The sequence below is a fragment of the Gambusia affinis genome, linkage group LG01 (assembly GCF_019740435.1).
Source record: "Gambusia affinis linkage group LG01, SWU_Gaff_1.0, whole genome shotgun sequence".
Lineage (NCBI taxonomy): Eukaryota > Metazoa > Chordata > Actinopteri > Cyprinodontiformes > Poeciliidae > Gambusia > Gambusia affinis.
In genome coordinates this window covers 14880659-14894020 of record NC_057868.1, presented here as the reverse complement: position 1 = coordinate 14894020, position 13362 = coordinate 14880659, and the positions used below count along the sequence as shown (strand labels likewise).

General features: G+C 38.6%; 3 protein-coding genes across 9 annotated transcripts; 2 read left to right on the top strand and 1 right to left on the bottom strand.

Moving 5' to 3' along the window:
* Window positions 1-435: 435 nt before the first annotated feature.
* emd (emerin (Emery-Dreifuss muscular dystrophy)) lies at window positions 436-6163 on the top strand. The gene is made up of 8 exons (XM_044143579.1): window positions 436-530; window positions 671-800; window positions 2905-2979; window positions 3896-3930; window positions 4046-4134; window positions 4612-4689; window positions 5283-5339; window positions 5426-6163. Exons 2-8 carry the CDS (start codon window positions 719-721, stop codon window positions 5592-5594), a joined length of 585 nt encoding a protein of 194 aa, XP_043999514.1. The 5' UTR covers window positions 436-530; window positions 671-718; the 3' UTR covers window positions 5595-6163.
* Window positions 6164-6425: 262 nt separating this feature from the next.
* si:dkey-93l1.9 (uncharacterized protein LOC562339 homolog) lies at window positions 6426-11604 on the bottom strand. Of its 7 annotated transcripts, XM_044143025.1 has the most exons (5): window positions 10744-10836; window positions 10117-10376; window positions 8311-8536; window positions 6677-6815; window positions 6426-6531 (listed from the first exon to the last, which is right to left on the bottom strand). In XM_044143025.1, the coding sequence occupies exons 2-5, from the start codon at window positions 10168-10170 to the stop codon at window positions 6459-6461; spliced, it is 492 nt and encodes a 163-aa protein (XP_043998960.1). In that variant the 5' UTR covers window positions 10171-10376; window positions 10744-10836; the 3' UTR covers window positions 6426-6458. The 7 variants fall into 7 exon arrangements, with proteins under 7 accessions (XP_043998960.1, XP_043999033.1, XP_043999199.1 ...); XM_044143098.1 differs by lacking the exon at window positions 10117-10376 and having other exon boundaries at window positions 10744-11604; XM_044143264.1 differs by lacking the exon at window positions 10117-10376 and having other exon boundaries at window positions 8311-8341; window positions 10744-11604.
* A 42-nt stretch (window positions 11605-11646) lies between these two features.
* mrpl49 (mitochondrial ribosomal protein L49) lies at window positions 11647-12452 on the top strand. The gene has a single exon (XM_044143464.1). It carries the CDS (start codon window positions 11770-11772, stop codon window positions 12289-12291), a length of 522 nt encoding a protein of 173 aa, XP_043999399.1. The 5' UTR covers window positions 11647-11769; the 3' UTR covers window positions 12292-12452.
* Window positions 12453-13362: the final 910 nt, after the last annotated feature.

Genomic DNA, 13362 nt, shown 5'->3' with positions numbered 1-13362 from the left:
GTGAGGATTCATCGCCTCGTCTCAGGTTTTAAATGTTCAGCAGCTTTTTCTCAGCTTTACCTGGAAATCTCTCAGTTACAAACCAAATCAACTTTTCAGTTTGACTTACGAGAAAAACACACACACACACACAATATAGAATAATACAGGAGAACACGTTAATGTTGAAACAAATATATATCTTTTATGAAATACATGACTGTAAGCATTTGATATAAGTACATCTTCCTATAATTTGGAACAGGGGCTTCCACCTGAAAGGTTTTCAATCTGTGGTTAATTATTCTACATTACATGTTTCAGTTCCATAAAATAAATGGACTTGTCGGTAACACTCTAATCTACTGATTGGGTCTTTTAGTACAGATTTTAAATGGTTATGTTACAGAGAATCCCAGTTCATCCATTGTGAAAATTCAAACGATTGGTTCGTGATGGAATGTGACACAGTAACGCCCAGTTCATGGTCCTGCTGCACCAGTTCCAACCCTCCACCTGTTCTGCTGCACCCGGCCGCTGACTGCTGACAGGTGAGCACCTTCCTTCACACCTTCAGGTCACAATGTGTTTCAGTCGCACCAAAATGATGGAAACATAACTTTCGAGACGTGCTTGTTGTCCTATCATTTTGGTGATGGACTGATTTTTCCTGCTGTTTTTGCTTCTTCAGCTCGCTCTCCTGTCAGCTCACTGTCGGATCCAGATCCTGCGCCTCGTCATGATCCCGCTCAGCAACAGAAGTGATAACCAGATCAGCGATTTGCTGACAGACTACGGCATCAAGCATGGACCAGTAGTGAGTAGGTATCAAACTGGGAGGCTCAAACTGGTGATTCTCAAACTGCAGTGATTCTTCCACAGTAGCTTTGTCTTTTAAGCATTAGCAGGTTTTCTTTGGCAAACGATTCAATGAATAGATAGAAAACACCATCCGACAAAAAAAAGTAAAGTTGAGTTATTGTATTTTAATGTATACTTTCTTTTATATATATATTTAGGAAGGTATTGAATAATAATAATATTTTCTTATAAATATAAACAATAAACACAACAAGAAAACAACAATAACAAACAAACAAATAAACCCTGATGAGACACAAGAGGTTTTCTCTCTCTCATTCAAGTCCGTTTCTTTCTCTTTTCTTTTTCTTTTAAGGTGATTAATGATTCACCAACAATTGTCCAACTGGTGTTAGTCCGTAATCCAAGGGGAAAGAAAAAATAATTAAAGGTCCGGGGAAAGAGAAAAAATGTTTTTTTTTGGTTCTAGTACGTCCTACCGCAAAGCTGCGGTGATCCATCCTGACTTGAAACCGTGGGGGGGGAAAAAACCTGACCTAGACGAGGTCATAGATAAAATAAAAATTAGCATTTAACCAGGGTTAAACTGCTATTCAACAATTAAACATTCAAAAACATACTTAACTAACCAAATAATAATAGTCAGGAATCATTTAAATAAGTTTCCAAGTTAATATCACAGATCAAATAAAGTCAGACAAAATATCAAAATAAAGTCAGACAAGGTATCAAAGTAAAGTCAGACAAGTTTTCAAAATAAAGTGCACTTTTAAATTCTATGAAATTTTAATTGACGTTGTCAATTAAAATTAATTCACTTAAATAATACTTTGATAAGTATTTAATTGGTCTCGAGTTTTGTTGCGCAACTACTGAAACCTATCAGTACAAATTTCCATTGGCCGTTCACAAATCAAAAGAAAAATAACTAAAAGTATCCCTAAAGGACGAAATCAAAAGGCTTCTATAACATTTTAACGGCATATGGTTCATTCGGCCACATAATTAACAAACAAAAATGGTTTTTTAGACCGCAAAACCATTTAAAACGCCGATATACAAATCATAAGTGGGCGTGTCGCCATAGAGTTTCTACTTTTAAAATAAACAACAATTTGACAGGGAATTAGCAACTCACCGTCGAGTAGTGGTCACAACATGCTCAAAGTAATCCTTTGGCAGCTTTAATTTGAGTTGATGTTGCGATATGGTTCAGCGATTTAGGGAAACGCCGACAGAAACAGCTAGCCCGGTAACAGCAGCAACAGCCATGGAGTAGGATCAGAGCTCACCTTCAACCCAAAACTTAAAGGGTGGCTTCTCGTTTGACCCGCCAAAATAAAATACGGGTAGTTATTTTATGCCGGTTACACAGTGATTCTTCCACAGTAGCTTTGTCTTTCAACCATTAGCAGGTTTTCTTTGGCAAACGATTCAATGAATAGATAGAAAACCTTTTAACCAAATCATAAAATAAAACTGATGCATTGTTGGACAACTAGGAAAAAATTGAATGGATGTACTTTACTTTTATTTACTTATTTTTTTTGTAAAATGCCCTGAGACACGTTATGAATTGGTGCTTCATTAAAAAAATACATTATACATTACATTACTCCTCTGTTATTCAGTTACATATTCAGTACCTGGAGATGATGATTTTACATAAAAAGCACTGCTTTTGATAGGGAATGTTTGTTGTTTTTTTGTTGTTGTTTTTTTTTTTTGCAATGTTTGCTAGTCAACAACAGGTACAGTGAATGGTAAAGGTCTCACATTTATTCAAAATATAGTTACAAAAAGCTTGTTTATAGACTACAGTTTGTTCAGTGGTGTAAAATGATCCTTTAACGGTGAAATGTTTAGTTAATATTAATACACTGAGTTGGTTTATTAGAACAAGTATTACATGGTTATTACAGTTCATAGAGCATTTTAAAGCACATGATATAATTTATTAGGTTATTGACAAAAAAATGCATCACATGATTGTTATTTTTTTTACATTAGATTTGGTATTAGCTGTCATTATTTTATTACTGGTTGCCATAAGGTTTGATGTGAATTGTGTGTTTTGTGACATTGTGAACCGTTGGACCACAGAATCCACTCGACATCTGTATGAGAGGAAGCTGGAGGAGGCCATAGCCAGCGACCGGACCTTCTACAGAGAAGAAGGTAGCGTGTTTCACTCAGACAATATTCCTAAGCAAAAGAGGGGAAAAAAGTAAAATAGCTGGTCTTTTATTTGGTTTTTTGTTTAGTGTTTTTATCTTGACGGCTTCTGGAAGCTGCATATTCTGGTTTATTATTGTTAAATAGTAAAAGAGGTCAGATCAACCTGTTAGCTGAAATAGAGTACATCTCTAATTTATTTACTTCTAACAAACCTGTTGTGGATTTCTGGATATAAACAATGTTTAAATTTTCTTCTCATTTTCCCACTCAGTCAGATTTTAGATAACCAAACAAAACACAAAGAGATCTTTAAAACCTTCCGTCTGTTGTTGTTGTTGTGGTTCTTTATCTGATCTCCAGCTCTTACGAAATACACCTGAATATTTGTGTGAGCTATTGCTTTCATTTTCCCCGAGGGTTTACTACGAAGAAACGTTAACTATGGAGGAAGGATCCACCTCATGAAACTGATCTGCCAAATAGTTTCACCTTAAATCTGCCGCCGTGGCTTTTCCCCTTTCCTTCCTCGTTGCTCAGAGAGATGATGAATGATGGAGATCAGTTCATTTTGACCCTTTAAGTCGCTTTATGCTACTTACTGCACTGTGACACAACGGAGGAAACAGGAGCACATTGGTAAAGAACAGAAAATGATTTCTTCAGTCAGATCACTCAGTTATCTTATTTTCAGTTCTTTCCGCTTGTTTTTTTTTGTTTTTGTTTTTTGTTTTTTTTGGCCAACTACACAATTCACGTTTTTCAAATGAAAGCCTGATGATGTCATCTGCTATTTAAACTATCTAAACTCTGTGGATACTTCACTTAGTCACACGTTGCTGTATTCTATCCTGACAAAGTAAATCAGATAGTTTAACACGAGTTCAGAAGTGTAAGAATGTCTGTTGTTGCCATGCAGAGGAGGAAATCACCGACATCATATGTCGCCATCCGGTGAGTCCTGATCTTAAAATCTTGCCTTTTTTTTTTTTGTGCCATGTATAAATATTTCTTCTCCTGAAGCCGCTAATGATCTAATAATCTCAACAATGTCTTTTCATTTTGACAGAGGAGAAGGAAGACCTCTGCCAGGCCGTCAGCACGGTTTTTGCCCGGCTCTGAGCAGAACGGAGATCAGCCGCCGGACCAAGCTGGAGAGTGAGTGTTGCTTTGTGAGCCTGACCATCGAGCGACATGGTCGGTGGCTCCGTCTCACGTGAAACATGAGACAGAGCAAAAATAGTGACTGTGGAACTGAAGAAGCCGCTTTAGATGAAAGGTGAAGTCAGATCAGAAGAAGTCCTTAAATGTCTGTTCACACTCCATTTCACCACTGTGTCTGCTGAAACATGCTCCTTTATTATTAGGTTACTTTTCTATATCACCATCATCACTTGGAGAGTCACGTGGTCCTCATCAGGAGGGTCCACTGCCAACTCTCAGCTGCTGTAATATTCTATTCTTTATTGAAAACCAAACGAAGGTTTGGACTGGCAGAATGACCAAGAAACTGTTTCAATTGGTCTGAAATTAAAATTTGAAATTAAACTTTGTTGCAATGTTCGCTCAATGTGTTTATTTAAATTTGATGTTTTTATGAAAAGGCGTCTCTTGTGCTTCCTTTTCCATGTCCAGGATTCATTCGTCCGGGATCGACCAAAGCAGCGGCGCCGAGCCGTCCGATGATCCGAAACCGGAAGAGCAACTCACAGGGTGAGTGTTGGGTTGTTTTAAAAAACGCAGAGGCTGCTTGGTTTCCTTTACATTCCCACCACTTATCTTATCAGCTTAAGTTTTTCTAAACAATAAGTGAGACGGATATTATACTCATAATAAAAGAATCAAAAAAATCTAAATGCTAACCAATCTGATGTAAAGAATAGAAAGTGCATTAACTACGGACACTAATCTCCCATTCTAGAATCTAGAGGATGAAATGATAGGAATAAGTTTACACAAAACTTGATTTAAGTCAAGTTTTGATATTATAAATTTGTGTTATAATTTCAATTTATATCGTTGATCTTCAACGTAGCAAATCTTCCAAATGATGTCAAGACAGAAAAGACTAACTTCCAATCAAGCTATGTAAAAATACAGCTCTTATTTCAGTTTATGATCTAAGAAATGATTCTTGAAAACCGTGAGAATGGTTTTACCTTTCATTTCCCAGTAGATGAGCGACTGAGTTGAACCTAAATCAGTCTGCTTATATTACTGACCAGGATTATTATTTTACTGATGAAAATGTGTTTCAACACCGACGATCATGTCTGTTTGTTTGTGCACAACGTTCCGTTCTCCAGGACGGAGCAAGGAAGCAGCACTGAACTGGATCAACAGATCCAACAGAAGCTTCATCTGTGAGGCCCTTCTTTTGATACCTGCATGTTTAAGACAGAAAGGAAAGTCTCTCTCCTGCTCTAAATCTTCCCTTCTTCTGCCTCAGTGTGTCTGTGAAGATGAGTCACACAACAACAACCAGTCACAGCAAACTGGAAGTCAGAGGGCCAATCAGACGGCAGGCGGCAGGAAAGATACGGGTGGTGGTCCCAGCGGTGCTGGTGCTGACTGCGTTAGCAGCTGGATGCTACTACATCCTCACCACTGTAATGTGACAGAGGATTCCTGGCTTTGTATTTCTGATTTATGTTTTTTTTTCTTCTCTCAGAATGTAATGTTTCACCCAATTAGTCAGATCAGAAATCCTTAAATGTCTAAAGTTCACACTCCATTTCACCACTGTGTCTGCTGAAACATGCTCCTTTATTATTAAGACCATGATTTAATCTATTTCCATACTAAGCTACACCTGCCTGCCATCACTTCTGTGTGCTCACTGGTCTTTCCCGTGAGCGTACTGCTGTGTTTGTGTTCCTGCTCCATCTTCTGAGCCCTAACTGGATCACAGAGCATGGTGGCCTCTCACACTGACTCTGGTTCTGCTTTAGGCTACTTACTGTTGGAAGCGAGTCGTTTCTTCCCCCTGTTGCCATGTGCTTGATCCCTGTTACAGATTGCTGCAAGGTGATCCAGAGGAATCAGTCCCTTAGATTGATAACTTCTTCCAATTTGCATTAACAACTGCATTTGAGTGAACTGGATTATGAACAGGATAGAACTGAATTTATGTACCTGAAAGGGAATCTGTGTGTGACAACACCAAATAAAACTGGATTGAATTCAATTTTGGTGTTTGTTGTATGTAAATGTTTTTTTCAGTACTGAACTGGTTTTTTCCCATAATAAATTCCATATTTGTTTTGAAAATAAAGTGTCATTGTTTGTATTTTTAACCACATCAAAGACTGAAGAGTGTTTTGTATTTTAGAATAAAAAGTACAAAAAAAATATTATTGTAAAACATAATAAAAACAGGCATTTTATTTAAGATTCAAAAGTATTGGGGAAAGCAGTTTGCATATGTATTTAAAATAAAAACAAAAACAATGTTAAATAAGAATGTGAGGGGCCGCAGTTTCCTATAGGACCCCGGTTTTAGTCAGGTTAATAGGTGAAGGAGGCAGCAGAGGTAAGGGGATGTCAGGTGCTGCGCTGTGAAGACAGAAAAAAAACATATTAAAAATTTTAAACAAAGCGTCATTATAAGTTATGGTAGGTGTGTGTGGGTGCGTGTGTGTGTGGGTGTGGGTGTGTGTGTGTGTGTGTGTGTGTGTGTGTGTGTGTTGCTGTGGCCCACCTCATCGAATGGCCCTGGAACCCGAGCGCGGTGATGAAGATGTTGATGAGGACCGTGAAGAAGACGAACACCGTGGCCATGTTGTTCATCGTGTCCAGCTTGGCTCGTTTCCGTTCGTCATTCAGATCATACTTCACTGCTGACATGAGACAAAACTACGTGAACATCATGAAACTTTAGCGAAGCGCAGAAGAGATGGAGAACTAAAGAGTCTGGCACAGAATCTGAGACAGTTAAAACTCAGGTGATGTTCAGACTGAAGGGCTGAAGCTTTATCTAAAAAAAAATACTGTGGGAAGCGTGAGAGTATCTTTATCGCCCCCTGGTGGCTGTTTAGCAGTGAACGCTACATCTGTGAACCTACAGGTTAGAGGACAGAGCATGAGCTGCAAAATATGATCAAACCTGAGTCTAACATTTTAAAGGAATATCTAATTTTTACCTTTTTTTTTGCTTCATGTTTAAACAATCAAAACGTAGATTTTCAAACAACTGAGTGGTTAAATAATGTACGGTATAAATCAAAAATTTTATTTATTACTCTATTTTATCAAAAATATTTGTGAACTAACATGAAACACATCAAAACAGAAAGAGAGCTTTGTTTCTTTATCAAATTACTACAGTAGAACATTAAGGTCATTGCAGACAGAAAACAAGGAGTACATTTTTGCCAAAAAAAAAACCCTCAAAAACTTTTAACATCTCAAGAGATTTTTGAGAAAAAAAACAAGGATATTTTCTGATTTTCAAGTCCTCAGGAGAAACAATCTTTCTGAAAAACTGCTGGAGTCCTTCTATGGATGCTCTATTGAAAGCATCGTCTGGTATCGTCTCTGTGGTTCTCCGGCTGCACAGCAGCACAGAGGAAGACTCTCCAGAGAATCAGACAATCTGCCCAGAGGACCATCAGCTGCTCTCTGCTTTCTCTTGAAGATATGCACAGATCCCACTGCCTCAGGAAACCAGGAAGGTTTTAAAAGACTCCTCACACCCTGATCACGATTTGTTCCAACTGCTGCCATCTGGCTGCAGAAACAGGAGCATAAAAGCAACGACAAACAGACTGAAGAACCGTTTATACCTGGTAGCCATGAGGGCATTAAATGCCACCTAGTATTATTTATCAACCAATTTCATTATAGTCCAAGTAATTTTATTACATATTTTTCATAATGGTAATAAAGATTATTGATTATTATTATTAAATGCATAAACTGAGAAGAATAAAGACAATGAATTCATTTCATATAAAAAAGAAAAATGTCCAGAGTGTTGTTGGATGTTTCAGCTCGATGTTTTCACTCAGCCCTCCCAGATGTTCAGTCTCTTTGAGGCAGACAAAGATAGATTTTTAGTTTATGTATCTGGACTAATCCATGCAGACATGCAGCAGGTGAACCGCGGTGTCGGGGACTGCAGTGTGTGTGTGTGTGTGTGTGTGTGTGTGTGTGTGTGTGTGTGTGTGGATCCACGGATCCATGCAGCATCCCCTGGAGACGGATGACTTTTAGCCCCGATTTTGTAATCCACACTCTCTAAAGTCAGAAATGTGCTTTGTCGCAATTAACATACTGTTATAAGAACAATGATGGTGGTAAAAAAAAAAAAAGGAAAGTATGAGAATCACTTGCCAATAAAGACGAGCAGCAATCCCACTATCACCTGCAGAATGATGGACAGAGAGAGCAGAACGATGAGAGGGATGTAGAAGATGTACTCTGGGCCCACATACAGGATGGTCTTCAGCTGGGACGAGTTGGCCATCAGCAAAGCAACATCCAGCATACTCTGAGCTGCACTCTTCTTAGTGGCATAGTGGTTCATGTCAAAGGAGTAAAGTCTTTTCCCAGTCTGACCCTGAAAGGTGCAGAAAACATTCACTCTCTCCAACATGTCACAAGAGAAGAAGATTTGGAGATCTTCTTTCTGTGTCTCTAGATTTTTTCCCCAAACTGTCATGTTTTCAAATGTCATCCTTCTCTGCATTTAGGTGTGGCAGCATGAAGAACATGAGAGTGTTGCTGCGACAGGTGATGACTCACCTGAGTCAGAGGAACAGGCTAGTCCCAGCATGTGCTGCGTTCTCTGTCCACATTTAAACCTCCCGTGTTTCATGAGCTTGAACAAGACACTCACTCCACCACTCTGAAATAAGCTGACTGGCTTCCATAATAAATCAAGTTAGAAACTGAGTTAAATATTATTTTATTCATTAAACTATTATGAATTTTAGTTGTATTTGAAAGCTTTTTTTTTAAAACTTTCCTTAAGAAAAATCTGCCTGTCATTGCATCTGATCTGATTCAAGTAGTAAACTCTTTCCTCTCATCAGGTGTTTTCCTTCACATTTTAATGACAGTAAAATATTGATAAAAACGCATCAATCTGGACAAATCACTTCTGTAAGGTTTGAGATTACAGCCTAGTCTCAAACCTCAATTTAAGAGAAAAACTGTTTCAACTGTTAAACAGTTTCTTAATGATCAACCACTTTGACATCTGTCTGTCTGGTTTCCATGGTTACCACAGCGCCGCCCTCATCAAACAGTTCAATAAGAGACACTGTTGACCCTGAATTACTGAAACCACTGCAGAGCTGGGTCAGACTCTTTGGGACTGGACTGGATCTGGAAGCTGCATTCAGTTTAATCTAGAACAAACTTTCAACAAAAAAAAATACTGCAAAAATGCTGAAACACTACAAATCAAGACTAAAACCCCATTTATCTTTGATTATTAATAACTGTAGCACTGATCAATCATAGTCTGAATTCTAATATTTCCTTTTTGTTTTGTTTGGTAATTGTTTTATGTTTTCATCACACACAGTAAACTGAACTGTCTTGCTGACACTTTTGATTTGTAAAAGCAAAAGTGGTCTCCCTTTTAAAAACCACTTTTGAATATTATTTGATACATCTTTAGCAATTTTCATATCACAGATTCCCATTTAAGCTCAATGTACAAAGAACTAAAGAATAACATGCAGCCATATGCAATAAAAGTAACTTAGTGAATATTACTGAAAAGTAATTACATTTCAATAGCTCAATTCACTAAACATAAACACATTTTATGGACTATGACTGATCTTTTAAAGGCTACTTCCGTTAATTATAATTTTGTTCTTGCAGCTGTAAAGAAAAAGATGACGTTCAAGATTTGAATATAACGTCACACAAATAAAACATATTCTAATAAAGGAATGTGGGATTAATGAAAAGCAAAGGTTATTATTCCCAAAGGTAAACGTGACCCAAAGGTCATAATCTGGAACTGAAAGACAAACATCCCTAGAAGACAAATAGAAAGTCTGAGTTATAATCTTGTTGCTAAAACAATCGGGGTTGGTAAAAATAATTAAACTGTGAATGTGAAGAGTACATTTTAAGTTCAGCAGATGGCGTCTGCTTCACCTTTCCCTGATGGAAACTTACAATTAAAACACAATGACAGGGCGAAGGCATGCAGCTCTGCCCAGTCATGCACATGGCTGGATGATACGTCACACTCTCACTGCAGAGCTTTCATTCCCCTCAACACAATGCTTACAAGTGCGACGATTTGAAAGCTATGAACAGACATGTCGGTTTTTCTGTAAAGATTCTGGGAGATATGATTCTCATCTGGGAGTAAAGATCCATCAAAAAACATGTAAGAGTCTTCAGAAAACCGAGCCGTGAATTTTCTGGATTTGCTGCGGGAAAAGCAAAAATAGGAGTTGTAACACAGGTTTGGTCAAATTCCAACGCCCCTTTCTTGGAGATCAAGATGATGTGACTGTTTTCAGTCAATGGGTTAGTCACAGATTTACCGCCAAATTTCTTAAAGCCTGTCGTGATTGCACATGTGCTGTTGATTTTGTCTGTGGTGTATCAAACCCCAAATGTATTTAGTAGTCAAACTACTGAAAATATAATTTATTTAAGTATTTATCTGGGTTTTCAATTAACAACCTCCTTAGTGTTTTGTTTGACATAAACTTATTTCGTTAACAGAGGTAAAGTTATATTAGCTTCGATCCTGTGTTATGTAGTGAGCTTGGGATTAAAAAGCACACTTACCTCATGGTCCCCCATTGTATTCAGAGCCAGCTCCTCTCTGTTCATCCTGTGGTCTGAGGATCAGCTTTGCTCTCTGTCTGGGCTCAGACAGCCCTGCTGTCACTGAGAGGAGCTACGGAAACCTGAGGGTGTTGATAAAACCCAACAAGTCTGGCGACTCCACCTGTGTTTCAGCAACATTTCCATGCTCCTCCCACCAACTTTTCACCTCAAGAACATCTTCCTGTTCTTCTCTGCCCCTTATCTTTCCCAGCACTGGATCAATTAGCACTGTAACTGACATAAAGTCACTTAAAACATAACTGAAAGCTTTTAAAACATCACCAATCATGTTAAAGGCTGAGATGGAGCCATTTTTCCTTGCATTCTGGACTTAAAAGTGCAAGACGCTGTAGTTCATTTAGAACAGGGGTGGAAAAAAACTAGCTGCTCTCATTACTGTAATTAAGTGCAATGTTTTTGTACTTTAAGCTGTTTATAAATATTGCACTTTTACTTTTTTTGAGTTTCTTTTGAATTTTGCTCAGCTACATTTGAAATCATACATGTGTGAACATAAAAATAAAATAAGATTTTAAAATAAGAGCAGAAAAAACAGCATTGGTCTTGCCAATTCACTAAGCAGGAATCAGTTTAACTACAAGTATAACTGCAACAGTTTTATCACACGGAATAAACTTATTTTGGCTTATGTTCATGACTGTGACCATGTAAACATTCTGAGTAATATTTTGGAGTTAGGGTCCGAATTTTGTACCACATCCAAGAAAAAATGTCCCCCTATCCTTTCATGTTTAATGTTTAGTAGTTTTCCATACATATGGATTACATTCAGCACAACTAAATGTAGGTGAGGAGGATATTTATTAATTAAAAAAAACAACAACAAAAAACAAAAAAAAAACATAGCCACTTGTTAGAACATTGGTGATAAAGAGAACTAAAGATGACTCCAGTCCGGTAGGTGGCGGTAATTAACCTGCTGTATCCAACAGTCAACTAACTTGTCCAATCGGTTCCTGCATCATGTACAAGATGTCGGTTAGCCTGCTGACCCTCAGGGCGCTGAGAGGAGCTCCAGGTCTCTGCCGCCGGACTATGGCCGCCACCAGCGGACTCCGGGCGGCTTCCTCCGCCGCTCCACGGGACAAAAGAGCCGCTATAACGGAGTCCACGGAAGAATACAAGTTCGTGGAACGACTCATACCGCCAACACGGATCCCCGAGCCGCCTAAACACGTCGGAGCCGCTCCGTCGGGCTGGATCCCCCCAGCTGAGTCCCCGCCGTCTCTTCCCTACATGATCCGCCGCTCCCGCATGCACAACATCCCCGTGTACAGCGACCTGACCCACGGGAACCGCAAGCTGACGCTGATACGGAAGGTGGAAGGGGACATATGGGCTTTGGAGAAGGACGTGAGGGAGTACCTGAGACAGGTGGCCGGGAAGGAGTTACCCACGCAGGTGAATGAGGTGACGATGACTCTGAAGGTGAAAGGTCACTTTGAGCAGGAGCTGAAGGACTGGCTGGCCAGCAAAGGCTTCTGATCGAGGAAGAGGAGGATGCAGCTGAAGGACAACTTCATCAGTTATCTTTAAAGGACTGCTGTCAGCTTCCGGCCTACCAGCAGACTCTTCCTGTCAACAAACACGTTTTATTCTGTTCTGTGAAACCTTGAAAGCGAGATTAAAGAGAAAAGCGTCACAAACTGTGTTGTGTTCATTGCAGCAGGGAAACATGAATGACTTGGATTGTTCTTTTCATGGAATGAATTCATATTCTGCTTTTTTTCCTGTTGATATGTGAATGTCTCTGTTGTACTCAGGAGAAAAGATTACGTGACAGGACTGAACCGATTGCAGTTTTCTAGCCGATCACTGATCTTTAAAAATCCTGACCTAATGATACCAATTTTGTTTTTTTATAACTGACACCGTGAGGTTTTAAAAGCTTATAATGCACTCTCAATGTTCCAGTCTTATTTTAGTAAAAAACAGCAAAACAATACAAGCTAGTTTTAGCTACTCATGATTTAGTGTTTATTAGGATCTCCATTAACCTTTGTCATGACAATGTCTACTCTTCCTGGAGTCCACCGGAAGAGTAGTAACACGTTACTAACATAACATGCTAAGTGTATAATTTTTGTAATAAATGCTCTCAAATATAAACCACAAAATAAAAAAATCAGTTTAGTTTTTCACTCACAATAAGTGCAATAAGATGGGTTACATAGAAGGATCCAATAACAAAAGACGTTGCTATATTTGTCGCTAGTCTCTTAAAAAAGTTGCTAACTTGGCAGCAGAAGAGTGACTTCATTCCACACGTGCAACCCTAGATTTAGAGGTAAAGGTTTTATAGCTATCAGAATTACAACAGCATTTATTTAAGTGTTATCCATGGTTGAATATTTTATCTGTGTACAATGAAATAAAAAAAGGAATCCAACATCATTTTGATGAGATAGTTCCTAGTTTTAATGATGTGAAAATATGCCCCTGTGACGGATTGCAGCTTAAAGAGGCTCTCCTTCTCACAGTGCTGGTTCTATACAACATGTAAAAATCCCAAGAGGTGTTGCTGCTTTACTGCTGCCACCTTTCTTATTTGAAAGG